This window comes from Podarcis cretensis (genome assembly GCF_951804945.1).
Source record: "Podarcis cretensis genome assembly, chromosome: 8".
NCBI lineage: Eukaryota > Metazoa > Chordata > Lepidosauria > Squamata > Lacertidae > Podarcis > Podarcis cretensis.
The window spans coordinates 90,199,856-90,221,458 of NC_137177.1; the positions used below are offsets into that span (position 1 = coordinate 90,199,856).

General features: G+C 48.8%; 1 protein-coding gene across 2 annotated transcripts in view; it reads right to left on the minus strand.

The window, feature by feature from the left end:
* LOC307222313 (hexokinase-2) overlaps positions 1-21,603 on the minus strand; it is a 56,150-nt gene that overhangs the window by 18,072 nt on the left and 16,475 nt on the right. For both annotated transcript variants that reach the window (XM_079987453.1, XM_079987452.1), the window contains exons 2-5: positions 9,748-9,910; positions 3,375-3,523; positions 2,511-2,630; positions 247-342 (exon numbers count right to left, since the gene is read on the minus strand). In XM_079987453.1, the coding sequence (XP_079843579.1) occupies positions 247-342; positions 2,511-2,630; positions 3,375-3,523; positions 9,748-9,910 (528 nt within the window). The remainder of the gene's footprint in view (positions 1-246; positions 343-2,510; positions 2,631-3,374; positions 3,524-9,747; positions 9,911-21,603) is intronic.

Consider the following 21,603-nt stretch of genomic DNA (forward strand, 5'->3'; position numbering starts at 1 on the left):
TCATGCGCGCACACACACACACGCACTCCGGCCCACCAGGAGATTTGTGGTGTGGTGAACCAGCTTATACTCGAGTCAGTAAGTTTTCCCAGTTTTTGTGGTAAAATTAGGTGCCTCGGCTTATATTCAAGTTGGCTTATACTCGAGTATATACGGTAAATGTAACAACAACAACAACAACAACAACAACAACAACAACAACAACACACAAAAACTATCTTAAAGACAGCAACAGGCTTAGATTACCCCTCGTCTTCTTATGGCTTCCCGTAAGAGGCCCACAACGTCCCGGCCTTCCACACCACTGGATTTGAATCCCTTGGTCCACGTCACGAGGACGCTCTGTTTGAGAAAAAGAGAGGAAAGGAAATAAGGAACTGCCTGCCAGCCAGAGGAGACAAACAGAGGTTCAGCCTCCAAAGCAGAGAGAACTTTCCCACATCATATTTGTAACACAGGTACCTCACAACTTAATGCACCTTTAACGTGTGCCATTTCAGCTTTACACAGTTGAAGGCTGGCCGGTTGAAACAGCTCAGATCAAATGCATGTGTCAGGGGTTCACGAGCAGAGGCACAGGGAAGAGAGGAGATGGAGAGCGAAGGGGAAGAATCCGAGGGGAGCGTAGGAGAAGAGGACAGTGGACCGAGGGATTCCATGAGCCTCTCCAGCGAATCAGAAGATTCACAGAAGGGGGCGCCAGTGGCCAGGGGTAGGGGGTTCCCAAGGGGAATGTCCCAGGAGCAAGGGGGCAGCAGGGACTCCCAGAGCAGTAGTTGGAAATCAGGACCAGCTTCCCCACCAGAGCAGAGTGGGGGGGGAAGAGTCCCAAGGATCAGGGCCAGTGCATTCCCCACCAGGGAGAGAAGATAAGGCAGGGCTGACCACACCTCCATCGGAGAGTCAGACAATGGAGGGGAGGTCAGATCCGGCCAGTATCCCGGAATAGCGAAGCAGTGACAGAAGTAGTGTAACGGTCAGGAGGAAGGTCACTGGGTTGGCGCGAGAGGCAAGTTCAAATGTACAGGAGCGCGGGACAGCAGAGAATGAGGATTGGGAACCGGGTCCTAAAGCCCGCCGGAGGGAGGGGGAGGAGCTAAGCGACTCAGCGTCGGAAGAGTCCAGAAAGGGCAATGCCCCAGCGGGCAGGAGGACCCAGAGGAGGAGAGAGCAGCGTAAAAGCTGGAGCCGGGCTAGGATCTTAAACTGGTGTCATAGGGGAGGAGACTCAGACGGTACTTCGCCGGTCTAGGCTTTAAGACGTAGAGCTGCGCGCTACGGCTTGGAAATGGAAACTAATCTTCAATAAAGACTTTTGTACAGAACGACAGCCTAGCGTTGGTCCTCTGTGAGCTGGGACCTAGAGGCAGCTCTGACAGCATGGAAGGCGCTTAAAGCGCTTTTTCCGTGTAAAGAAGGAGCTTTTAAGCTATCTACATTGCCTTAAAAGCTCTCTGCCTTGCTCAGGGGGAGTAAGACCTGTTTGTGGCGTCAGTTCCAGAAGGTAAGACTGCTCAGGCAGGGGCAGTTCCAAGGGAATGGTTTGAGTATACACGTCTCTGTGTACATGCGCCTTCCCTGGAACATAATCCCCAAGCAAGATCTGACTTACCTGGGCCACCCAACTCCTGGGACTGTAATTTGTTTCAACTTTTGAATACTGAATTTCAAACCTGCCCTGGGACCAGCCCTGGGAAGAGTGGGTAAAGATCACAATAAAAACCTGTGAGATCACCTTGCTCCGCACATGCCCACTCAGCCACTTCGACTGGCAGAGCTGGGGGTGCTCTAGGTGCCACCTAATACCCGTTCTGCATTTGTAAGAACTCAAACCTTCAGTGTAGCAGCACCTGCCCTCTGGAACTCCCTGCTTCTTGACATCAAGCAAGCGCCTTCAGTGCATTCTTTACAGCACTTGAGAAAAACTTTTTTGCTTACGCAAGCTTAATGTAGGTTTTAATCTGTTTTTAGTTTATCACTGTTTCTATCTTTTAAATGTTTTAAAGAGTTGTTTTCAGTGATAGCTGTATTGTTTTATTTTCTTTGTAAATTGCTTTGAGGGTTGGTTGGTTTTTTTTACAATCAAGCAATGTACTAAATTCTATGAAATAAATAAAATAATCATCGTAACATTTCCATTTGTGCTGCCGCTAATGGGAAGCCGGCCCAGTTTCTATCACCCAAAACAGCCATTTCTCCTCTGTACAAAAGTCCTGAGCTCCAAAAAGTACCTGACACACCCTCCTCACCGGTTAACTATTCGTAATATCATGAATGTTGAAAGTATTCCAGGTACATCATCTTAGTAAGTTCTTACAATGGCCCTACAGGGCAGACCAGAATTATTACCTGCATATGTTGCAAATCAGGTGCCAAGAAATTAGCTTCTCCAAAGCCTCCTAACTGAATTCATGGAGGAGGCAAAGTTTAAAGAGGGAAATCTTCCAGAATTCCTGGAGCCTTTACCATCTCTCTCACGAATCCCAGGAGAACTTGAGTTGCAAGCTTACCTCATCCAGTTTGGTCTGGGAGCAAGGGAAGGAGAAAGTGAAGCCCAGAGGGAGTTTCTGGTCCTTGATTTCCAGTTGGTCCATGAAGTTAGCTAAACATTCAGCAATGTGGTCAAAGAGCTGAGGGGCGGAGAAGGAGACACACACTTAGGAAGGCCGGCTGTGGTCAGACAACGGTGGCATCAGGACCCACCTTATTTATTTCTTTACTACACACACAGTATATACATCCATTGAAACCAGAACTTGGCAGTTGGAGTCTAACAATGAAACATTCATTCTAAACTGCAGGATTCTGGACCCTTTTTTGGAGCAGAAAATTTGCAAACACTGTTTTTGTTTTGTTTTTTTGTCCTGCCACTTAACCTGAATGACTTGGAAATCGTTTGTCAAAGGATTCGAAAATGAATCTGGATCCTATCAGCTTCCCCAAAAACATTTCATCACAAGGAAACAGTGTGATTTAAGAACTTCCTCTGTTTCTAAACAGCTTCCCTAAGAGTTGAGAATTTGCACAAATGACCAAGAAGCCATCACAAATAGCGTGAAATTAAGATAAGGCAAGCGAAGTCTCTGAGCAGCTGACTGGAGCAGGTGACAGTTCTGTACCCTCAAATGACAAGCTTGTTTCCAAGCTCAAGTCAAGGTGCTGCTTTTCCCATTTAAAGCCCAATTGTCCTGGGCCCAGGAGATCTAAACAGCCACTTAAGAGTATTTGCTGAGGTCCTATCTCTGCAGTCCTTCGTCACTGCTTCCCCATTGTTGGAAGTATGACCGTCCCTGATTTAGCTTCCTTTTTCAATGGGAAAGAGCAATGGTGCTAAAAGGTTCCTGAGATGGCCAAGAGAAGGCAGCTCAACTCACCTGCACTCCGCTGCCCCGCATAAGATCCTCAGGGATAGCATAGATCTGGTTCTCCATCTCTACTTTCTTGCTGCCATTATCAGCCACCTTGACTCTCAGGACCCGGAAGTTTGTGCCACCGAGGTCCAAGGCCAAGAAGTTACCTTCCTCTGCAGGGGAAAAGAAAAAAAAAAGATGGGGATTGTTTCACTCCCTGACGTAAGAAGCCCTGGATGGTGAACTAGATTTGCCTGGGCATCTGCTGGAAGACATTTATTGAGAAGCTACCAGCCATGGTCACCAGCCATGATGCCTGGGCTGTGCCTCCACAGGCACAGAGGCTGCAGAGCTTCTGAATACCAGTTGCTGTAAACCAAAGAGAGGAGAGGGCTCTTGTGCTTGAATCTTGCTTGTGGGTTTCTCATAGGCATCTGATTGGCAACTGTGAGAACAGGGTGGTGGACTAGGTGTGCCACTGGTCTGATCCCGCAGGGTCATTTTGGCTCTCAAAAGCCTCTCTCGGCATCCAATTCTCCTTGCAGAAAAGGGAAGTTGGCAAGGGTTAGGGTTAGGGTTAGGGTTAGGGTTAGGAACTCTGTGATTCTGAAGTTCCAGGTCTTGCGTAGAGGGCTCTAGCCATATGGTGTTCATGCAGACAATCAACCAATCAGACATCAGTTAGAGGCTGCCATGACCTCATTCCTCACTGACATCAATCCACTGTACATGGGGGGCTTGCATCCATGAGAAATGGGACTGTCAGGGGCTCTTTACCTGTTATTTCTGCACTGTGGGGGGTTGGACTAGACTCCCCTTCCAGCCCTACAATTCTATGATTCTATGACATGTACAGACTGCATCCTGCTAAAGCTTAGAAACCCATCTGATGTACATAACATCTCTTTCAGTGTTCTCTGCAATCCTCAATTTAAGAAACCCTACAATGCATCTTGCTCCTAGGAATCAATGTGGGGGCCCAGAAACCGATACACCAGAGAGTCACTCTGCATTTCGACAACAGCGTGCAAGTTATGGAAGGAAGCCAGTAGAGAAGAGGGCAAGCAGGAGATACGAAATTAATACTCTCTGACCAGGGGCCTCGGCAACCCACCCCAGATCAGGGAGGGGAAAGGAAGAAGCCTGTTGACCCCAAGCCTGGGCCGAATCCATGCAGAGTTCTCCCACTGCCTGCCTGCTTCAGAGTTGCAGGCCAGCTGGCAAGGAGAGCATCAAAACAGCCCTTCTCACGGCAAGGGATTCCTGCCGTAGATACACTCAGCTTCCTATGGGGATCACCCTCATCGTGTTGGCAGGATCTCATATGACAATGTCCAAGCATCCAGGCCTAGGTGTAAGGCTCAGTGTGCCCCTGGTCTCTGAGAGAAGAACTCAAGACTGCAAAGGAGAAACAAGGGCTGGTGCCAGGGAGAACTAGTGGGCTAGATATGGGGTGGGAGAATTGCTTAACCCTTCCCCAAACAGTTGCCCCCAGCAAATCATCCTCCTTTGCCATTTTATCTCTCTCTCTCACACACAGCCAGATTCTTAAACTGAAAGTGGAGCCCGCTGGGTTGGGGTGGCAGATGACATCAAGGGGACTTTTTGCCAAGGAGGCCTGGCAGGCATGGGAGGGGTTAAGCCCCTTCCCCGCTGCGTGTCTGTCATCTTCTTGGAAAGTGCAGAATTAGGGCTGTGTTTTTGCAGAGATCAGCTCTGCTTTCCCCATGGGAGATACCATGGGCCTGCTGTTTTCTGCAGCAGCACCATAAAGTTAGCTAAACCACAGCCTTGCCTGTGGGCTTGTAGGGGATCTTGTAGGGATTTTGAGAGCAGGACGCTAGACCAGATGGGCCACTGGCCCATTCTAAACCCCAGGCAGCAAATATGCCCCCAGTTGGAGGCAGTGTAGTGCTGGAGTAGGAGAGACCAGGGTTCAAATCCCCACTCAGACATGAAGCTCACTGGGCGATATTGGGCTGGTCACTCACTCTCAGCCTAACCTACCTGACAGGATTCTTGTGAGGATAAAATGAGGAGGAGGAAGAGGAGAACTATATATACACCACCTTGGGCTCTTGGGAGGAAATGTGGGATAGAAATTTAATAAATAAAAAAATATCCATACATATCAACAAACATCTAGTGTCCCAATCAAGGGAAGCCATAGTCCCGCTCTATTCTGCCTTGGTCAGACCACAGCTGGAGTATTGTGTTCAGTTTTAGGGAGGATATTGACAGGCTGGAAGGTATGCAGAGAAGGGCAACTAAGATGATCAAGGGTCTGGAAACAAAGCCTGATGAGGAATGGTTGAGGGAGTTGGGAATGTGCAGCCTGCAGATGAGAAGACTGAGAAATGATGTGGTACTAATCTTCAAATATCTGAAGGGCTGCCACATGGAAGATGGAACCAGCTTGTTTATTTCCTGCTCTAGAGCAGGCATAGGCAAACTCCGGCCCTCCAGATGTTTTGGAACTACAATTCCCATCATCCCTAGCTAACAGGACCAGTGGTCAGGGATGATGGGAATTGTAGTCTCAAAACATCTGGAGGGACGGAGTGTGCCTATGCCTGCTCTAGAGCAGTGTTTCCCAACCTGGTGTCTCCAGTTGTTTTCAGACTACAATTCCCATCATCTCTGACCACTGGTCTTGCTAGCTAGGGATGATGGGAGTTGTAGTCCAAAAACAGCTGGAGACCCAAGTTTGGGAAACACTGCTCTAGAGGATAGGACTCAAATCAATCGATTCAAGTTACAAGAAAGTATCAGGAAGAACATTCTGACAGTAAGGGCTGTTCAAGAGTGGAACGGTCTCCCTCAGGAGGTTTTATAATCTCCTTCATGGGAGGTTTTTATGCAAAGGTTGGATGGCCATCTGTCATGGATGCTTTAGTTGAGATTCCTGCAATGCAGGGGGTTGGACTAGATGACCCCTGGGGTCCCTTCTAATTCTACAATTCTATGATATGGCTGAAAATGCCCTCAAATGAGAGCAGAGAGAGCGCCACATCTTCCCCTAACCCCTATTTACAAAAACTTCCCAGTTTGGTTTGCTGAGGGGAATTCTCCCTTGCTGCTTTACAAGCCTAGATAAGCACTTGACACTCCTTGCTGAAGTAGCCCACTCCTTGGTCCTTGTCTGTCTTAAAACAACCATTCCTCATGTATGGGACTGTTCCCCTGCCAACTCCAGGCCCAACTCAACTCCCCGAAACTATTTTCTGTCTCCAACATGAAGCAATTAAGTGGGACGAGGGCAGAGAGACCAGCAAAGGGGACTGGAAAGGAACAAGATTATTTGGAAGAAGTCTTTCCCATCTTTTTGGGACAGGAGGCTTCAGAGGCCCATAGCTGGGCCCCTCTCTTTAGAAAGCAGCTGAGGGATACGTGTCAGCTGACAAGTCAGAGTTACATGTAGAGAAGGCACTTGGTGCTTGCTCAAAGAGACTCTCCCTTTTTATTGTCGCCTCCCATTGCGTTGCAGGGGGTTGAACTAGATGACCCTTTCGGTCCCTTCTGACTCGTCAGTTCAACAATTCTGTGATCTTTCAAAGCTGAGCTTTGGTGATCCACACAGGTTGTGGAGCTCAGACCTGGTTGTGGAGCTCAGACCCTCAGTGAGCCCTTTTCTGGGTGGTGGTCATCGGCCTGTTCCACCGTCCCACACCCCACCCCATTTACAAAGTCTTCCCAGCTTGGTTTCCCGAGGGGAAATTCTACCTTCTTGCTTTGGAAGCCTAGATAACCATCTGGAGCTCCTGGCAGAAGCAGCACATTCCTTGGCCCTCGTCCACCTCCAGATGACCCTTCCCCATTTCTGGGCCTGTCTCTCTGCCAACTCAAGAGGAGGTTCCAGTGTTGCAACAGTTCATGTGGGCAGCCTGCTCCTCCAGCCGGACAGGGAGCTCCCTCTCCTCAGGGTTCTCATCCAGGCAATCCTTAGAAGCCAGCTGGCCCCAAACCCAGGCTCCCCGGGCCTTGCTTTTGAGGGGGGAGGGTGGCAGCAGCAACAACATGTGGAGGGGTCAAATGCAGGGGACGTTTCTCACCAGCCGCCAACCCCTTTCCAAGAACACAAAAGCTCAGTGCCAAGTCAAGATCCTGGTGCCAAGTCGGCAAGACGAGACTATCCCAGCCTGCTCTTCAGCCCCAAGCCTTGTAATTCTCCTGCTTTCCTCAGGATGCTCAGCTCACCTTCTCACACTTGCAAAATGCCCCTGCCCCACATCTATTCAAACTCCAGCAGACCTAAAGGAAAACTATTTTGCAGCCCTTCATCAATGGTATTCAACACCTTATAAACTGAACTTAATATCAAAGTTAGGGTGGGAGATGTGAATTGAATAATGCAGATTACATACCCATCTCTTGGAATTGCTCTCAAATAGAAATATTATGGAAATCAGCTCAGGCCAATATCTCCGGCACCTTAGGAGACCATATACCCTTGGCACCTGAAATATTTCTGCTTGGTTATCGAAAAGATGTTATTCTGGGAAATGGCCATGAAACAGTGTCTAACCTTATGACTGCTGCTAATATTATAATAGCTAAAAATTGGGGGGGGGGGCACATATCTGCTACTACAGTTCATATCTTGGATTACAGACGCTTCGGATTGCATTATTTCGGATTGTGCACAGCACTGAACCCGGAAGTACTGGAATGGGTTACTTCCGGGGTTTGGCGCTTGTGCATGCACAGAAGCACTAAATCAAGCTTTGCGCATGTGCAGAAGTGCTGAATCGCAACCCACAAATGCGGTGCTGATCCTGCACAGATCAAGTTTGCAACCCAAGTATCCACTGTATATCTGGTCCACAGTAACAATGATTAAGCTAACTTACTACAAAAGAATACATATAAGCCAGACAAGCCAGAAATAGGTTTGTCCTTCCAACTCAACAATTCTTTGATTCTAACAAGTTCAGTGATAGCGCCCTGCCTCATGCCACCTTCAAGCTGCTTTAACAGTATTTCTTTCTGCTCTCTGTCCTTGTGAGACGGGCAAAGGTTCCTAATGGTCTCTTTACTGGACCTAAGCGCACATGCAAACCTTTGAGGTATTGAAAAATCTCTCCCACGCCAGCCATGAAAACAAGGAGTGACCTGCTGTGATTCCTACATTGCAGGGGATTCAGTTACATGACTTTGGGGGTCCCTTCCGACTCTGCAATCCAATGACTTGGGAAGCACAGCAACACTGCCGGGGCTGATGGGAATGAAAGCCCAAAGCATTGGGAAGACACCAGGTTGAGGAAACAGCAGAAAGCCAAGAAAGGATGTTTACAGGAAACGTCCCACTAAAGAGCTGGCAGAGAAGCTGGAGGCTTCCAGCCCATGACTTCCTGCACTTCAGGGGGTCAGTTTGGCTGCTAACCATCAAACAACCCAGACTTCCCTGACTGAAGCCAGTTTTGGTGCTGACTGAAAGGCTTTCTGTTCCCCTGTTGCCTGAGAGTAATTCAGACCTAACATCCCGGGGTGCAGTCCACAAGGGACCATGGGGGGGGGGAGGCTGGGGGCTTTTCTGCAGGGCTGAAGGGGGCACAGAGTAGTAGGACATCTGCTCAGACTGCGCAGGCTCACTGCCCTCTCGCCTCTAGGTGAAGAGGCTCTGCACATTTTCCCATCGTTTCAAAAACTTGCAAAACCTGTCAGACCAGAGGCAACAGTGAGCAAATCCAGTGTGTCTGTGTATAATATATGTGTGCATGTGTACACAAACACACACATAGGCAGAAGACATGGTGTAGTGGTTAGAGTGCTAGGCTAAGACTTGGGAGACACCGCGGTTTGGGAATTCCACCTCTCACCTGCTGACCCTGGGCCAGTCCCCTTCTCTTACCCTAACCTAGCTCCCAGGATTGTTGTGAGGATTAAATGGGGAGGGGAAAACCATGTCTGCTACCTTAAACTTGAGGAAAGGTGGGGCATAAAACAAACACATAAATAAAAACCTCCTAAATTACTTTTAGCTCCCTAAAAACTATTTTCTGTCTTGAACTTGAAACTATTAAGTGGACGAGAGCCAAGAGACCAGCAATGGAGGCCAGAAAGGAACAGAGTTATTTGGAAGCTCACACCACCCTTTGTGGACAGCAGGCTTCAGAGGCTGACGGTCAGGCCTGTCTCTTTAGAAAGCGGCCAGTGGTTGCAGAGAAGCATGTCTGCCAACAGTCTCAGTTACATGAAAGAAAAAACACTTGGCACGTGCTCAGAGACACGCTCCTGTTTAATCATCACCTCCCATTGCATTGCAGGGGGTTGGACTAGATGACCTTTGGGCCTTTCCAAGCCCATGGTTCTATGATCTTTCAAAGCTGAGCACTGTCAATCAAGACGGGTCCCAGAGCTCAGGAATTTAACCCTTTCCTGGGTGGTGGCTGTTTACCTGTTCCATCTGGGGTGGACCTCACAAACGTCGGCAGCATTTTCACCGAGGCTGTAGGGTTGGTATCCGCCCCAAGGCCCTTCTCCATGTCTTTCCGGAACCGATTTGAGATCTCCTGCAGGGTTTCATCTGAAAGCCGCATGTGGTAGAGGTATTTGTCAATCTGGGGGAGGAGAGGGGAAAGCGAAGTCAATTTGACATTTGAAAGAGACATCTCAACAGCGCTAATCCTCGAGTCTTTGGTGATCTCAGTCCACCACAGATCCCTCAGAGATGCCGTGAGAGAGCCACAAGGCAAGTCTGACCCTTTTCCCCGAATCCAAGGAAAGCTTGTTGCAACAGGTCTGCTATTATACGTGGACCTGTGTTTCCTATGAGCTCGTCCTTTTATGCGCTACGCTATAAAGACGGAACTTTTCAGAGACTGACGAAACCTAGAGCCGCCCATCAGCTGTGCAAGAACCCGCTGCTTGGTTGGAATCTGGTTGGGAGCCGCTGGGCCTGCCAGGGGCCGTCTTGCCTGAGGAAAAACAGGCACGATGCATTTTATTACCCACGTCAAAAGATAGTGAAAGCTGGAAAGCTGATCATGGTATCTCTATGCCTCTAGGAAAGTGGCCAATGTTTTACACAACTACATTCTGCCTCCCCTACTGGAGGAGGCAGCATGTCTTTGAAGACCAGCTGCTGACAAGCACAGCAGAGGCAAAAGCTGCTGTGGGGCTTGGCTCTGGCTTCCCAGAATCAGCAAGTGGTTGCACACGGCAACGGCAGGGTGCTGCACTGGACAGGCTTGTGTTTTTAAAGTGAGCCCTCAGAATAAAACCATGCCTATCTGCACCATCTGAAGTCTCAGCATTAGGGGCGAGTGTTGATCCATTTGTCTCTACAGTTAGCAAAAGTATCAAGCCTATTGAGTACTGAGAATTTTTCCTGTTCTAACAATAAAACATTGAAAAACAAACTGTTTTTCTTACAAAAGGTATTGGGCAATGTGGACAATTGGCCAAATCTTGTCTGGCCCATCAGCTTGGCAGAGGCTGAGTGGGGAACAGAAGAGGGTAAAGGAACAGAAGTATGAGAGGAAGGGCTGTAGCTCAGTGGCAGAACACCTGCTTTGCATGTAGAAGGTCCCAGGTCCAATCTCATCTAGCATGGCCAGTGCTCAAGGATGATGGGAAGTAACAAACAGCATCCAGAGGGCACCAGGTTGCCTACCCGTGTCCTACGGCCTAAAACTCCAGAAAGCCACTATAAGTTAGCAGGGCCATATAGCACTGGGGCCGATGGGAGTTGCAGTTCAAAGTATCTGGAGGGCGCCAGGTTGCAGAAGGCAGGTGCAGAGTGCCTTTGTTGCATGTGGTTCATAGAGGAACTGATCCAGCTTGCTTGTCTGATTTCATATCAGGGCTAGTTATTAAACAGCCGTGCAAATATTTACTTAATATTGCACCTTGCATTCTGCCTCACAGATCTGGGTTTCCACAAAAGAGAGCCATCGGGGATCACGAGCCAGGGCAGAAGATGAGGGCAAGAGCATGGACGTTGGAGGGCTACAAGGCAGAGTCCAGAAAGCAGGGCTCACAGGGAAGGCAGGTCAAGGAATGCCAGATCTTGCTCAGGCCTCGGCTTCTGAATTCCTCCCTCATGACACAAGGTAGTAATGTTTAGTTTTACAGAAAAGATCCCCAATGCTGAAAGAGCTAAAAGCTAAGCTAGAGGTTGAGGTCATCCGGATCTCAAATTCCATATGCTGCAACTCCACAGAGACATAATATATGTCCATGAAAGGGGAAACTGTGTCCTTGCTGCGGCTTAGTCTGGGCAACTTCCAAGGAGGAAATTATTGAACGCAGAAAAACCCCGGAGCCTGCCAGGTTAAGCAAACACAAGGCTAGGCTTAGAAAAAGCTGCCCTGCGCAGGAGGGAAAGGGAGACATGAATGGTCAATTGACACCCCGGGAGCGGAAAGTCTCCCTCTCCCAGGGAAGGAATGCTCCAACAGGTGCAGCCTGTGCAACGGCTGCCTCTTAGAGAGCCTTCTCGGCCACAAGTGGAAGAAGTGAGAGGGTGCCACACTGGCGTGAGCTGGAAGAGCGTCCCACCAGCACCTGAGGCTTCCAGAAGAACTTAAGCACTGTTAGAAACTCATATATAACACCTTAAACCTAGCTTGCCACAAAGGAATCTCAAGGCACCATTTTCCCCCAATGAGATTTATTATTGTTATTATTATTCATTTCGTTTCTATACTGCTTTATGTTTTAAAGAAAGAATCTCGAATTGGTTTACAACACATTGAAACACCAACAAAGCAATCCAGAATAAAACAAATTCTGCTCTGGTTAGACCTCACCTGGAGTACTGTGTCCAGTTCTGGGCACCACAGTTCAAGAAGGACACGGACAAACTGGAACGTGTCCAGAGGAGGGCAACCAAAATGGTCAAAGGCCTGGAAACGATGCCTTATGAGGAACGGCTAAGGGAGCTGGGCATGTTTAGCCTGGAGAAGAGGAGGTTAAGGGGTGATATGATAGCCATGTTCAAATATATAAAAGGATGTCACATAGAGGAGGGAGAAAGGTTGTTTTCTGCTGCTCCAGAGAAGCAGACACGGAGCAATGGTTCCAAACTACAAGAAAGAAGATTCCACCTAAACATTAGGAAGAACTTCCTGACAGTAAGAGCTGTTTGACAGTGGAATTTGCTGCCAAGGAGTGTGGTGGAGTCTCCTTCTTTGGAGGTCTTTATGCAGAGGCTTGACAACCATATGTCAGGAGTGCTCTGATGGTGTTTCCTGCTTGGCAGGGGGTTGGACTCGATGGCCCTTGTGGTCTCTTCCAACTCTATGATTCTATGATTCAAGCTTCAAGGAAAATATTTCAGATCCTTCTCTGAGTTACATTTTGCTTTCCCGATATTTATTTATTTATTTATTTATTTATTTACTTACTTACTTAATTCATATAGCTGCCCCATAGCAGAGGTACTCCAGGAAGCCAGTGTGGAGTGGTGGTTAGAGTGTTGGACTAGGACCTGGGAGACCAGGGTTCAAATCCCCACTCAGTCATGAAGCTCACTGAGTGGCCCTGGGCCAGTCACAGCCTCTTAACCTACCTCACTGGGTTGTTGTAGGGATTAAATGGGGAGGGGGTGAAAAAGGAGGGCTATAAATGCAATAAACAAATTCTTCTGCTTAACTACCTAAGAACCTGGAGGGGCTAGTCAGGTGCTACTATTATGAGAGGGAGAAAAACTTTCCTCTACTTTCTCTATGCAATACAATGCAAAAATTCCAAATGCCTCCTTGTGTTACGCAGGCAAGTGAGCCAGCACAGCTGCTGCTGCCCCATCGAAGACATGACGCAAACAACCGAGGGGCAGGGCAAGACGTGCTTGCAGAACAAACCACATTTCTCTACACATGTAGGAGCAAAAATGACACAGAACAGGAACTTTGGGCGTGGCTTTCACAATCCTCTGCCGGTTTGAGTGTGAAGGGGTTGTACACTTGTTGGAAGGCAGGCTGCTTCCTGTAAGTCTTGCCTCCTCCCATTTCACATATCTTTCCAGGCAACCAGCCTGTCCCATGCTAGGAGTTATAGAGTATTTCCACAGTGTCAACTCAAGGGGGAAGGAGTGTGTCATCTTCTTCTTGTAAACCTGGCCTTCTGCTGTTCTGTGCAAAATCAAGGAAACATTGCCAAAATCAAAAACACAGGAATCACATGTGGTGCTTGTGGCTCTGCTCTGCTATTAAGCGGCAGATATGAACAATAGTGTGCTTGTTAACTTTGTGCTGCTGCCTCTCAAACGCATCCCAAAGCCCTTATGTAAGAATACCCATTTGGAAACGCCGCAGAAATGCTCATGGGAAACGTATGGAGAAAGACAGCAAAACAAGCCATGCATCACTCGCCCGGTCCTTCGGATGCAGCCACCAACCCACTGTCCCACAGAAGTCAGTGGGCATCAATTAGGGAAACCACGTGGAGAAACACATTGCACACCCCCACCCTGAGAACAACTGGATCCCAGAGCCATGTGTCCCAACACAAGTTCCCCTGATGGCTGAAAGCTGACTGCAGCCCAATCAACATTCGATATTGTGGGCCGGTAAAAGTGGGGCTGGCACAGGTGTAGTCACAGCTAAAACCCCATCTGAGAACTGCTGTTTTCCTGCATCAGCTTGGTGGTCTTCAGCACTGCTTGGAGAGCCACACAGCTCTTCGGCTTCAGGTTAAGTTGAGCTCTCTGGAGCCTCATTTAATAAATCATCATCATCATCATCATCCCCTGCCCCTCTCTGAAAGATAAATTGGCCCCAAACAACCAATATATCCTGGCATATTAATGTTCCGTACTATCCTTAAAATGCTAACGAGGAGGAGCTCTGACAGTTACAGTACTTTCCTGGTGGATGCCCCACCACGCTCCACACGTTAAGCATAAGTGAGCAAGCAAAGATTTAGGATCAATCCCAAGAAGCACAGAGAGCCTTGGAGGGGGAGCCATGGGCCTTTAGATCACTTCCTACTGCAGCAAGGGCTGTAGAAACTGGGCCTGCTTGTGGCTTCCTGAATGAAGCATGACAGTTACCCAAAGCCCTTTCACAGCAGAACATGAGTCACTTTCCTGCTTGTCGGGTTCCTCCCTCCCTGGTACATCTCCACCCTCAGTTAGCACCACAGCCTGTGTCTGAACTCTTAGCTGGGACAGAGAGTTAGCAACCAATTACCAAGCAGAAGCCTGGGCCCTCCTGCTGCAGCCTCATGACATTCAGACACACCTTCGGCAGGGAGAGCAGCCACTTCCAATAATGAAAGGGGAAGGGCTGTAGCTTAGCAACAGAGCAACTGCTTTGCATGCAGGTACCCATCATCTCCCTATAGGGGACGCAGGTGGTGCTGTGGGTGAAAGCCTCAGCGCCTAGGACTTGCCGATCGAAAGGTCGGCAGTTCGAATCCCTGCGGCGGGGTGCGCTCCCGCTGCTCGGTCCCAGCGCCTGCCAACCTAGCAGTTCGAAAGCACCTCCGGGTGCAAGTAGATAAATAGGGACCGCTTACCAGCGGGAAGGTAAACGGCGTTTCCGTGTGCGGCTCTGGCTCGCCAAAGCAGCGATGTCACGCTGGCCATGTGACCCGGAAGTGTCTCCGGACAGCGCTGGCCCCTGGCCTCTTAAGTGAGATGGGCGCACAACCCCAGAGTCTGTCAAGACTGGCCCGTACGCGCAGGGGTACCTTTACCTTTACCTTTTTACCCATCATCTCCAGGTCAGCCCAGGAGAGAACCCTGCATGAATAGGGCATGTTGAAATTTTCAGCTTCCCAAAATGAGGGGTGCTAAAAAGTTGTAACATGACTTGGGAATTCAAAAGATATTTTGGTTCAATTAATATAGTTTAGTTTTGCTTGGTAAGTACAATGTGTGTACAATTGCCTAGAAATCATTAAAAATGATTGCCAGTTACATGCAGTTGTTGTTGTTGTTGTTTAGCATTACTTAATATTTCCAGAAGGTACAATTAAAATTCTTTGGTTTTCCAAAAATAGTTTATGTGCTTCTTTATCAAACGTAGATAGACTTACCAAGTTAAGTACAATGGTACCTCAGGTTACATATGCTTCAGGTTACAGACTCCGCTAACCCAGAAATAGTTAAGAACTTTGCTTCAGGATGAGAACAGAAATCGTGCTCCGGTGGCGGCACAGCAGCAGCAGGAGGCCCCATTAGCTAAAGTGGTGCTTCAGGTTAAGAACAGTTTCAGGTTAAGTACAGACCTCCAGAACAAATTAAGTACTTAACCCAAGGTACCACTGTAGCAGATTTTAACTTAAGAACTACCCTGACAAACTAATCAACCTGCTATAGACCCACAAACACCTTCTTAGGCAGCATCTTTGTAGGTTTTGGCTGGGTTCTGCCAGGAGGGGTTTAGATTTTGAAAGACTTGGATTCCGATCCTGTCTCAACTTGCTGGCTTGCTTGATTCCCTCAACCAAAATCACTAGCTTTAGAGAGAACAGGCAAAGATTGAGGTACAGCAAGGATCTATTATAGTCCACCTCTATGCATGTTTACTCAGAAGTAAATATCACTGAGTTCAATTGGGCTTGCTCCAAAGCTAAGTATGCATATGATTGCTGCTTCACTGCACAACCCTATGCACATTTACCCTCAAATTCTCACAAAGTTCAGGGGTTTACTCACTAGTAAGTGACTTTCTAATTACAGAAACTATTCTGTGGATGGATGACTTCATTAACAGGCCATTTCCGCAGACTCTGCTCAATGATGCTAAACTTCTTGGCAATGAAACTCAACTTTGAGAGTGATCTAGGTATCCCAATGCAGGTGCCCTCTTTGGGAATATCCCAGCAATGTAAACACAAATGGATGCCCTGAATTGCTAGAAATTATAAGCCAAAAGAGCTCTCCCACTGTCTTTCCTTTGCATCTCCTCCACCTCAAATTGCATCAGTTTACGGTGCAACTTCTGCAAGAGCATAAATGTCCATGAGTCACATTCATAAGTAAGGGCTGGGGAAGTTCCTTTTCCCTAAACGCAGGCAAGTATTAATTAAGAAAAGAGGGAAAACATTACAGAATCCCTTGATTACAGAAAAACAGAGTTTATAGCTCAACAACAGAAGTCAGTGACTTATATAACATGGCTGCAGTGTTTCAACAGGCACGTCCCAAGGGCAGTTCATGAGGAATTGGGATTCTGAGCTGGAAAGGCCCTGGGGAAAGCTGGAAAATAGAATCATAGAATTGTAGAAGTGGAAGAGGCCACGAGGGTCATCTAGCCCAACCCCCTGCAATGAAGGGCATTTTCACCCAACCTGGGGCTCGAACTCATGACCCTGGGATTAAGAATCTCATGTTCTACCAACTGAGCTGAGATTTGTGTTTACAGCTTTGAAACCCTCTGGAGATTTTTACCTGCCCACCTCTTTCTTTGGAAGCAGCACATTGCTGGTTTCCACCAACCACAATAAAACTGCAATTGGTCAATCGGTCCCTCTAGAATAGCCTTACCCATTTCTGGTACTTCCAAGATGCTTCTAGGTCAAGTGTGAATAACACAATGGATTAAGGTAAAAGGTAAGGTAAAAGACCCCTGGACGGCTAAGTCCAGTCAAAGGCGACTATGGGGTTGCGGCGCTCATCTCACTTTCAGGCCAAGGGAGCCGACGTTTGTCCACAGACAGCTTTCCGGGTCATGTGGCCAGAATGACTAAACTGCTTCTGGCACAACAGAACACCATGACGGAAAGCAGAGCATACAGAAACACTGTTTACCTTCCTGCCACAGCGGTACCTATTTATCTACTTGCACTGGCGTGCTTTCGAACTGCTAGGCTGGGAGGAGCTGGGACAGAGCAACGGGAGCTCACCCCATCGCAGGGATTCTAACCGCCTACCTTCTGATCAGCAAGCCCAAGAGGCTCAGTGGTTTAGATCACAGTGCCACCCACATCCCTAACCCAATGGATTAGAATTGTAAGAATCTGGGACTTTTTGTCCCACATTACATAAGAGCAGTTACTCCCTTGATGCCATCAAGCACTCTCCAACTTTTTCTAATGCACCAACAAGGATGCAGGGGCTACCTCAAAAGGATGCCCTTTGGGGGTTCTATGTCTCTGACTGCACTAAGGACTCTACAAATTGCACGCAATACTTTTCCAAAGTTTCTTCCACACCATGTGCTGCATGGAAGGTAGGCAACACCATTGAGGTTCAAGCAGTTTGGTTTGCCAGGGTGTGTCCTGAACAAAAAGAAAGGGGGTGCCTTCCCCCAACCCTCCCCCCCCCCAATTCTTTTCTGTCTCCTTATTTTCTGGGTCCCAAACTACACCTATCCAAATGAAATCTGGTTGCTGCAGGCATGGTCCATTTTAAGTGGAAGAATCACTTTCAAATGTGACCCACTTTGGACAGAAAATAGTTAAAAGCTCAGACGCTTCTCTCCTCAACATGGAGGGACAAACTATTATTTCACAGGGAGCAGCAATTAACAAGATCAAAGGAATGGCCAGGCTGTGGCATACAGGCTGTTCCCAGGTTGCAACTAAGTAAACCATCAAAAAGAAGAATGCCAATTGTGCTACATTCCCTCTGTTACATCTTCATCTTCACAGAACATCCTTCACCAACTGGTGGCCTCCAAATGCTCTTGGACTATAATTCCCATCAACCTCATCCACATGTAGGGCTTATTTGCAGGTTTGGATAGGCAGATGAGGATGGAGGAGTGAGTCAATGAGCACTCAACCAAGGCAGAAGGCATCCTCTCTTAATAAGGTTTGAGGGTTCCCCAACCTCATGGTCAGAATACAATTCCCATCAGTCAACATGGTTGTATGATGTTGAAGTGTCCCCTGGTGCTGATGCAAGTTGCAGTCTGAAACATCTGGAGGTCAGCAGGTGGGCAAAGGGCGCTCTAATCAGAGGGAGCCAACTCTGATGCTATCTGTGATCTTTGCCATAACTTTGTCATAACGACTTTCGTAGCAATAGAAAGAGATCACATGAGCTCTCCATTTGTTATTTCTCGACCCAAGGTCAGAAAAGGAGACACGAGTTATGCAGTGTTGGCATATTTGCAGTCACATTCCTCCAGAGACAGAAATTAAAACCAGCGTAGCATTTTAGAGACTTGCACAAGAAAAGGGAGGAGAGTAAGAATTAGAGCAAATGAAAGGAAGCAGAGGAACCCCTTTAGCCTGGTGTCAAATAACCTTCTGCACATGTGGAGGGATGGTGTTTCCCCTCCCATCACTGCAGGGCGTTCCCACACCCCAAACCTAGAGGAGAGGGAAGAAAATATCAAAACAGCTTTTCGGAAGTCCCTGGCACAGAGGGCAAACCTTCTCTGCCCTGCCCCCTGCTTTGCAAAAAGGATCTTTTCCTCCTCAGAAACCCTGATACAGTGGTACCTCAGGTTACAGACGCTTCAGGTTACAGACTCTGCTAACCCAGAAATAGTGCCTCGGGTTAAGAACTTTGCTTCAGGATGAGAACAGAAATTGTGCAGTGGCGGTGCAGCAGCAGCGGGAGGCCCCATTAGCTAAAGCGGTGTCTCAGGTCAAGAACAGTTTCAGGTTAATAACGGACCTCTGGAACGAATTAAGTACGTAACCAGAGGTACCACTGTAATTCTCACTAAGATTTTCTAACTTAAGTCAGCCCTGGGCCACAAGGGGAAAAGGGAGATGCCAGGAGCTCTTTTTTCCTCGGCAACTCTGGAGTCACAGGAAGGAGGAAAGCTGGAACAGTCCAACAGCTGGAATGAAGGGAAAGGAGCAGAGAGGAGTGGAAAAGGTTTTCCCGAGATCAAAAGCACAGCAGAGGCAGCCCGTTCCCTGTGTGACTTTGACAGGCTGTTTGTATGTCTGTCTGAGGGATCATCTAGATGGCGGTGGTCCATGCAGCTGAGGCCCTTTTTTGGCAGTCCTCAGCAACATCTTATGCCCCTCCTAGCCCTCAGGCCACCTTCCCAAAGCTTAGTTAGTGCTTTCCCAGCTTTGGGAAGGCAGCATGCAGGCATCAAATTCTGGCCTTGCTTCCCCCCACCACCACCACCACCATGTAACAAGGCAGAGTGTGGCCGTAGGTTTTGTATCCAAGTACTCTCACTTGGGGGACGCAGGTGACGCTGTGGGTTAAAGCCTCAGCGCCTAGGACTTGCCGATCGAAAGGTCGGCGGTTCGAATCCCCGCGGCGGGGTGCGCTCCCGCTGCTCGGTCCCAGCGCCTGCCAACCTAGCAGTTCGAAAGCACCTCCGGGTGCAAGTAGATAAATAGGGACCGCTTACCAGCGGGAAGGTAAACGGCGTTTCCGTGTGCGGCTCTGGCTCGCCAGAGCAGCGATGTCACGCTGGCCACGTGACCCGGAAGTGTCTCCAGACAGCGCTGGCCCCTGGCCTCTTAAGTGAGATGGGCGCACAACCCCAGAGTCTGTCAAGACTGGCCCGTACGGGCAGGGGTACCTTTACCTTTACCTTTACTCTCACTTGGTATGAAAAGTTAAGACTGCCCTGATCTAGATAGTAAGCCATCCAAAAGCAGAAGTGTCGCACTTGCATCAGTTCCTGTTGGGAGGCAACAGCTGCTTTGCTTCAGCTCTGTTTGCACACAAGCCAGCAAGGCTTGCCAGCAGGCAGGACAAAGTGGCTTCTGCAGGCAGCACATCTGGGACACTGGGAAGTAGAGTCGTGAGGGGACAGGCAGATCTGAGCCAGGATGCACAACCCCCACGGGACATCCTCCTGCCTACAAGTCCCCCCACTCACTGTGATGGGGAAGAGGCTGAGGAAAATGTCTCCCTGCAAAATAGCAATCAGATCACTGTTGACACTGATTGGCAGTGACTATTCAGGGCTTCAGACTGGGAGATGCCAGAGATTGTACCTGGCATCTTCTGCATGCCTGTCCCTGATGCTGCTTGGTCAAAGGGGCCATTTGGATGTTCTGCCTTGAGGATCAGAGAGTTTGGGCAGGTCACCCACGTCCAAGCAAGCTATAATGAAAGAGGTTGCCTTCTGTGGCCATCTGCTGCTCAGTGTCAGAAAGGCATTTGCAAGATTTGATAGCCAAGAGGTCACGATCCGGTTAACATGGAACCTTAAAGGCACCTAAAAACCCTAAATGAATGCATATTGCATCATTACAGGCAGCTGCACTCCACTCTGCACATGCCCCTTGCCAAGATTAAGCCTGGGCATTGGAAACGAAAAGCCAGCACGGAACCAAGTGCCAATCCTGTGCAGGTTTACTCAAGAAATACCACACAAAAGCTTTGCATCAGCATAGGCTCTGCAGAAGCATGCCCACATCTATAAATCTTCGTGTGGCATGCTATTATTTTAAGCTACTGCAAACTCAAGTCATCTGTATTTAAATACAATTAATCTTGCTCCTGAGGCTCCAACCACACACACCAGTCTCTCCCACAGAGTTGCTAGGCTAAAAAAAGTTTTCCCAATGCCTAAAGTTCTCAGAACTAAGCAAGCTTCTAAAAAGGTAGGTTTTAAAAGTCACTGTCTGGAGGCTGAGGTCCACGGAAGCGGATGCCACAAGGAGGCGGGGCGTAATTTTTAAGTGAAAACAGATTCCTTTGTTGTCTGCCGGGGGGGGGGGGGGAGAGATCATCCGGGATCCCTCCATCGCCAGTACCCGCTCCCGGCATCATAAAGGCTGGAAGAGGCCGGGGAAGGAGTAGCCCCAAAATGCTGGGGGGGGGGAGGGGAGGCTTTCTTCCAATCGTATCACGGCATGGACTTTCCCCCCTCCATCCTGAACCACTGAAGGGAGCAACTATCGAGAAGGAAAAAGCAGGATTGGGACCCCATTTCTTCCAGATAGTCGTGGAGGGGGGCGGCGCTCTCCTTTGCAATACATGAAAGTTTGGAGAACGGAACAGACTTGAGTATTGAGTCCAGCCTCCCACCAACGGAAGGGGAGAAAATGTCCCATCTGCATTATTCCACGTGGAAGCCGGAAAGAGCGCCTTGCATCTCCTGCTGCAGCTCAAAGACCCCACCAATATAATCCTATTTCTCCCCGCGCAGTGGTCAGATCGTAGCGGCAGCCGCCGCCGCCGCCGCCGCCCCTTCCCCCTGTCCCGGGAAACGGGGCGCCCAGAGCCGCCCAACCCACCCCAGACGAGAGGGTCCCTGGGTTCCCTTTCACGAGATCTCCGCGTCTGTCTCCCGCGCAGACGGGAATTCCCCGCTTTTACGCTCCAGCTGAAAAAGCAAGCCGACGTTCCTTGCGCGTCCCCCCCCCCCCCGCCGCCCCATAATCGCGCCGCCGTTTCCCGAAAGGGCCCCCGAGCTGCCCCCACGTG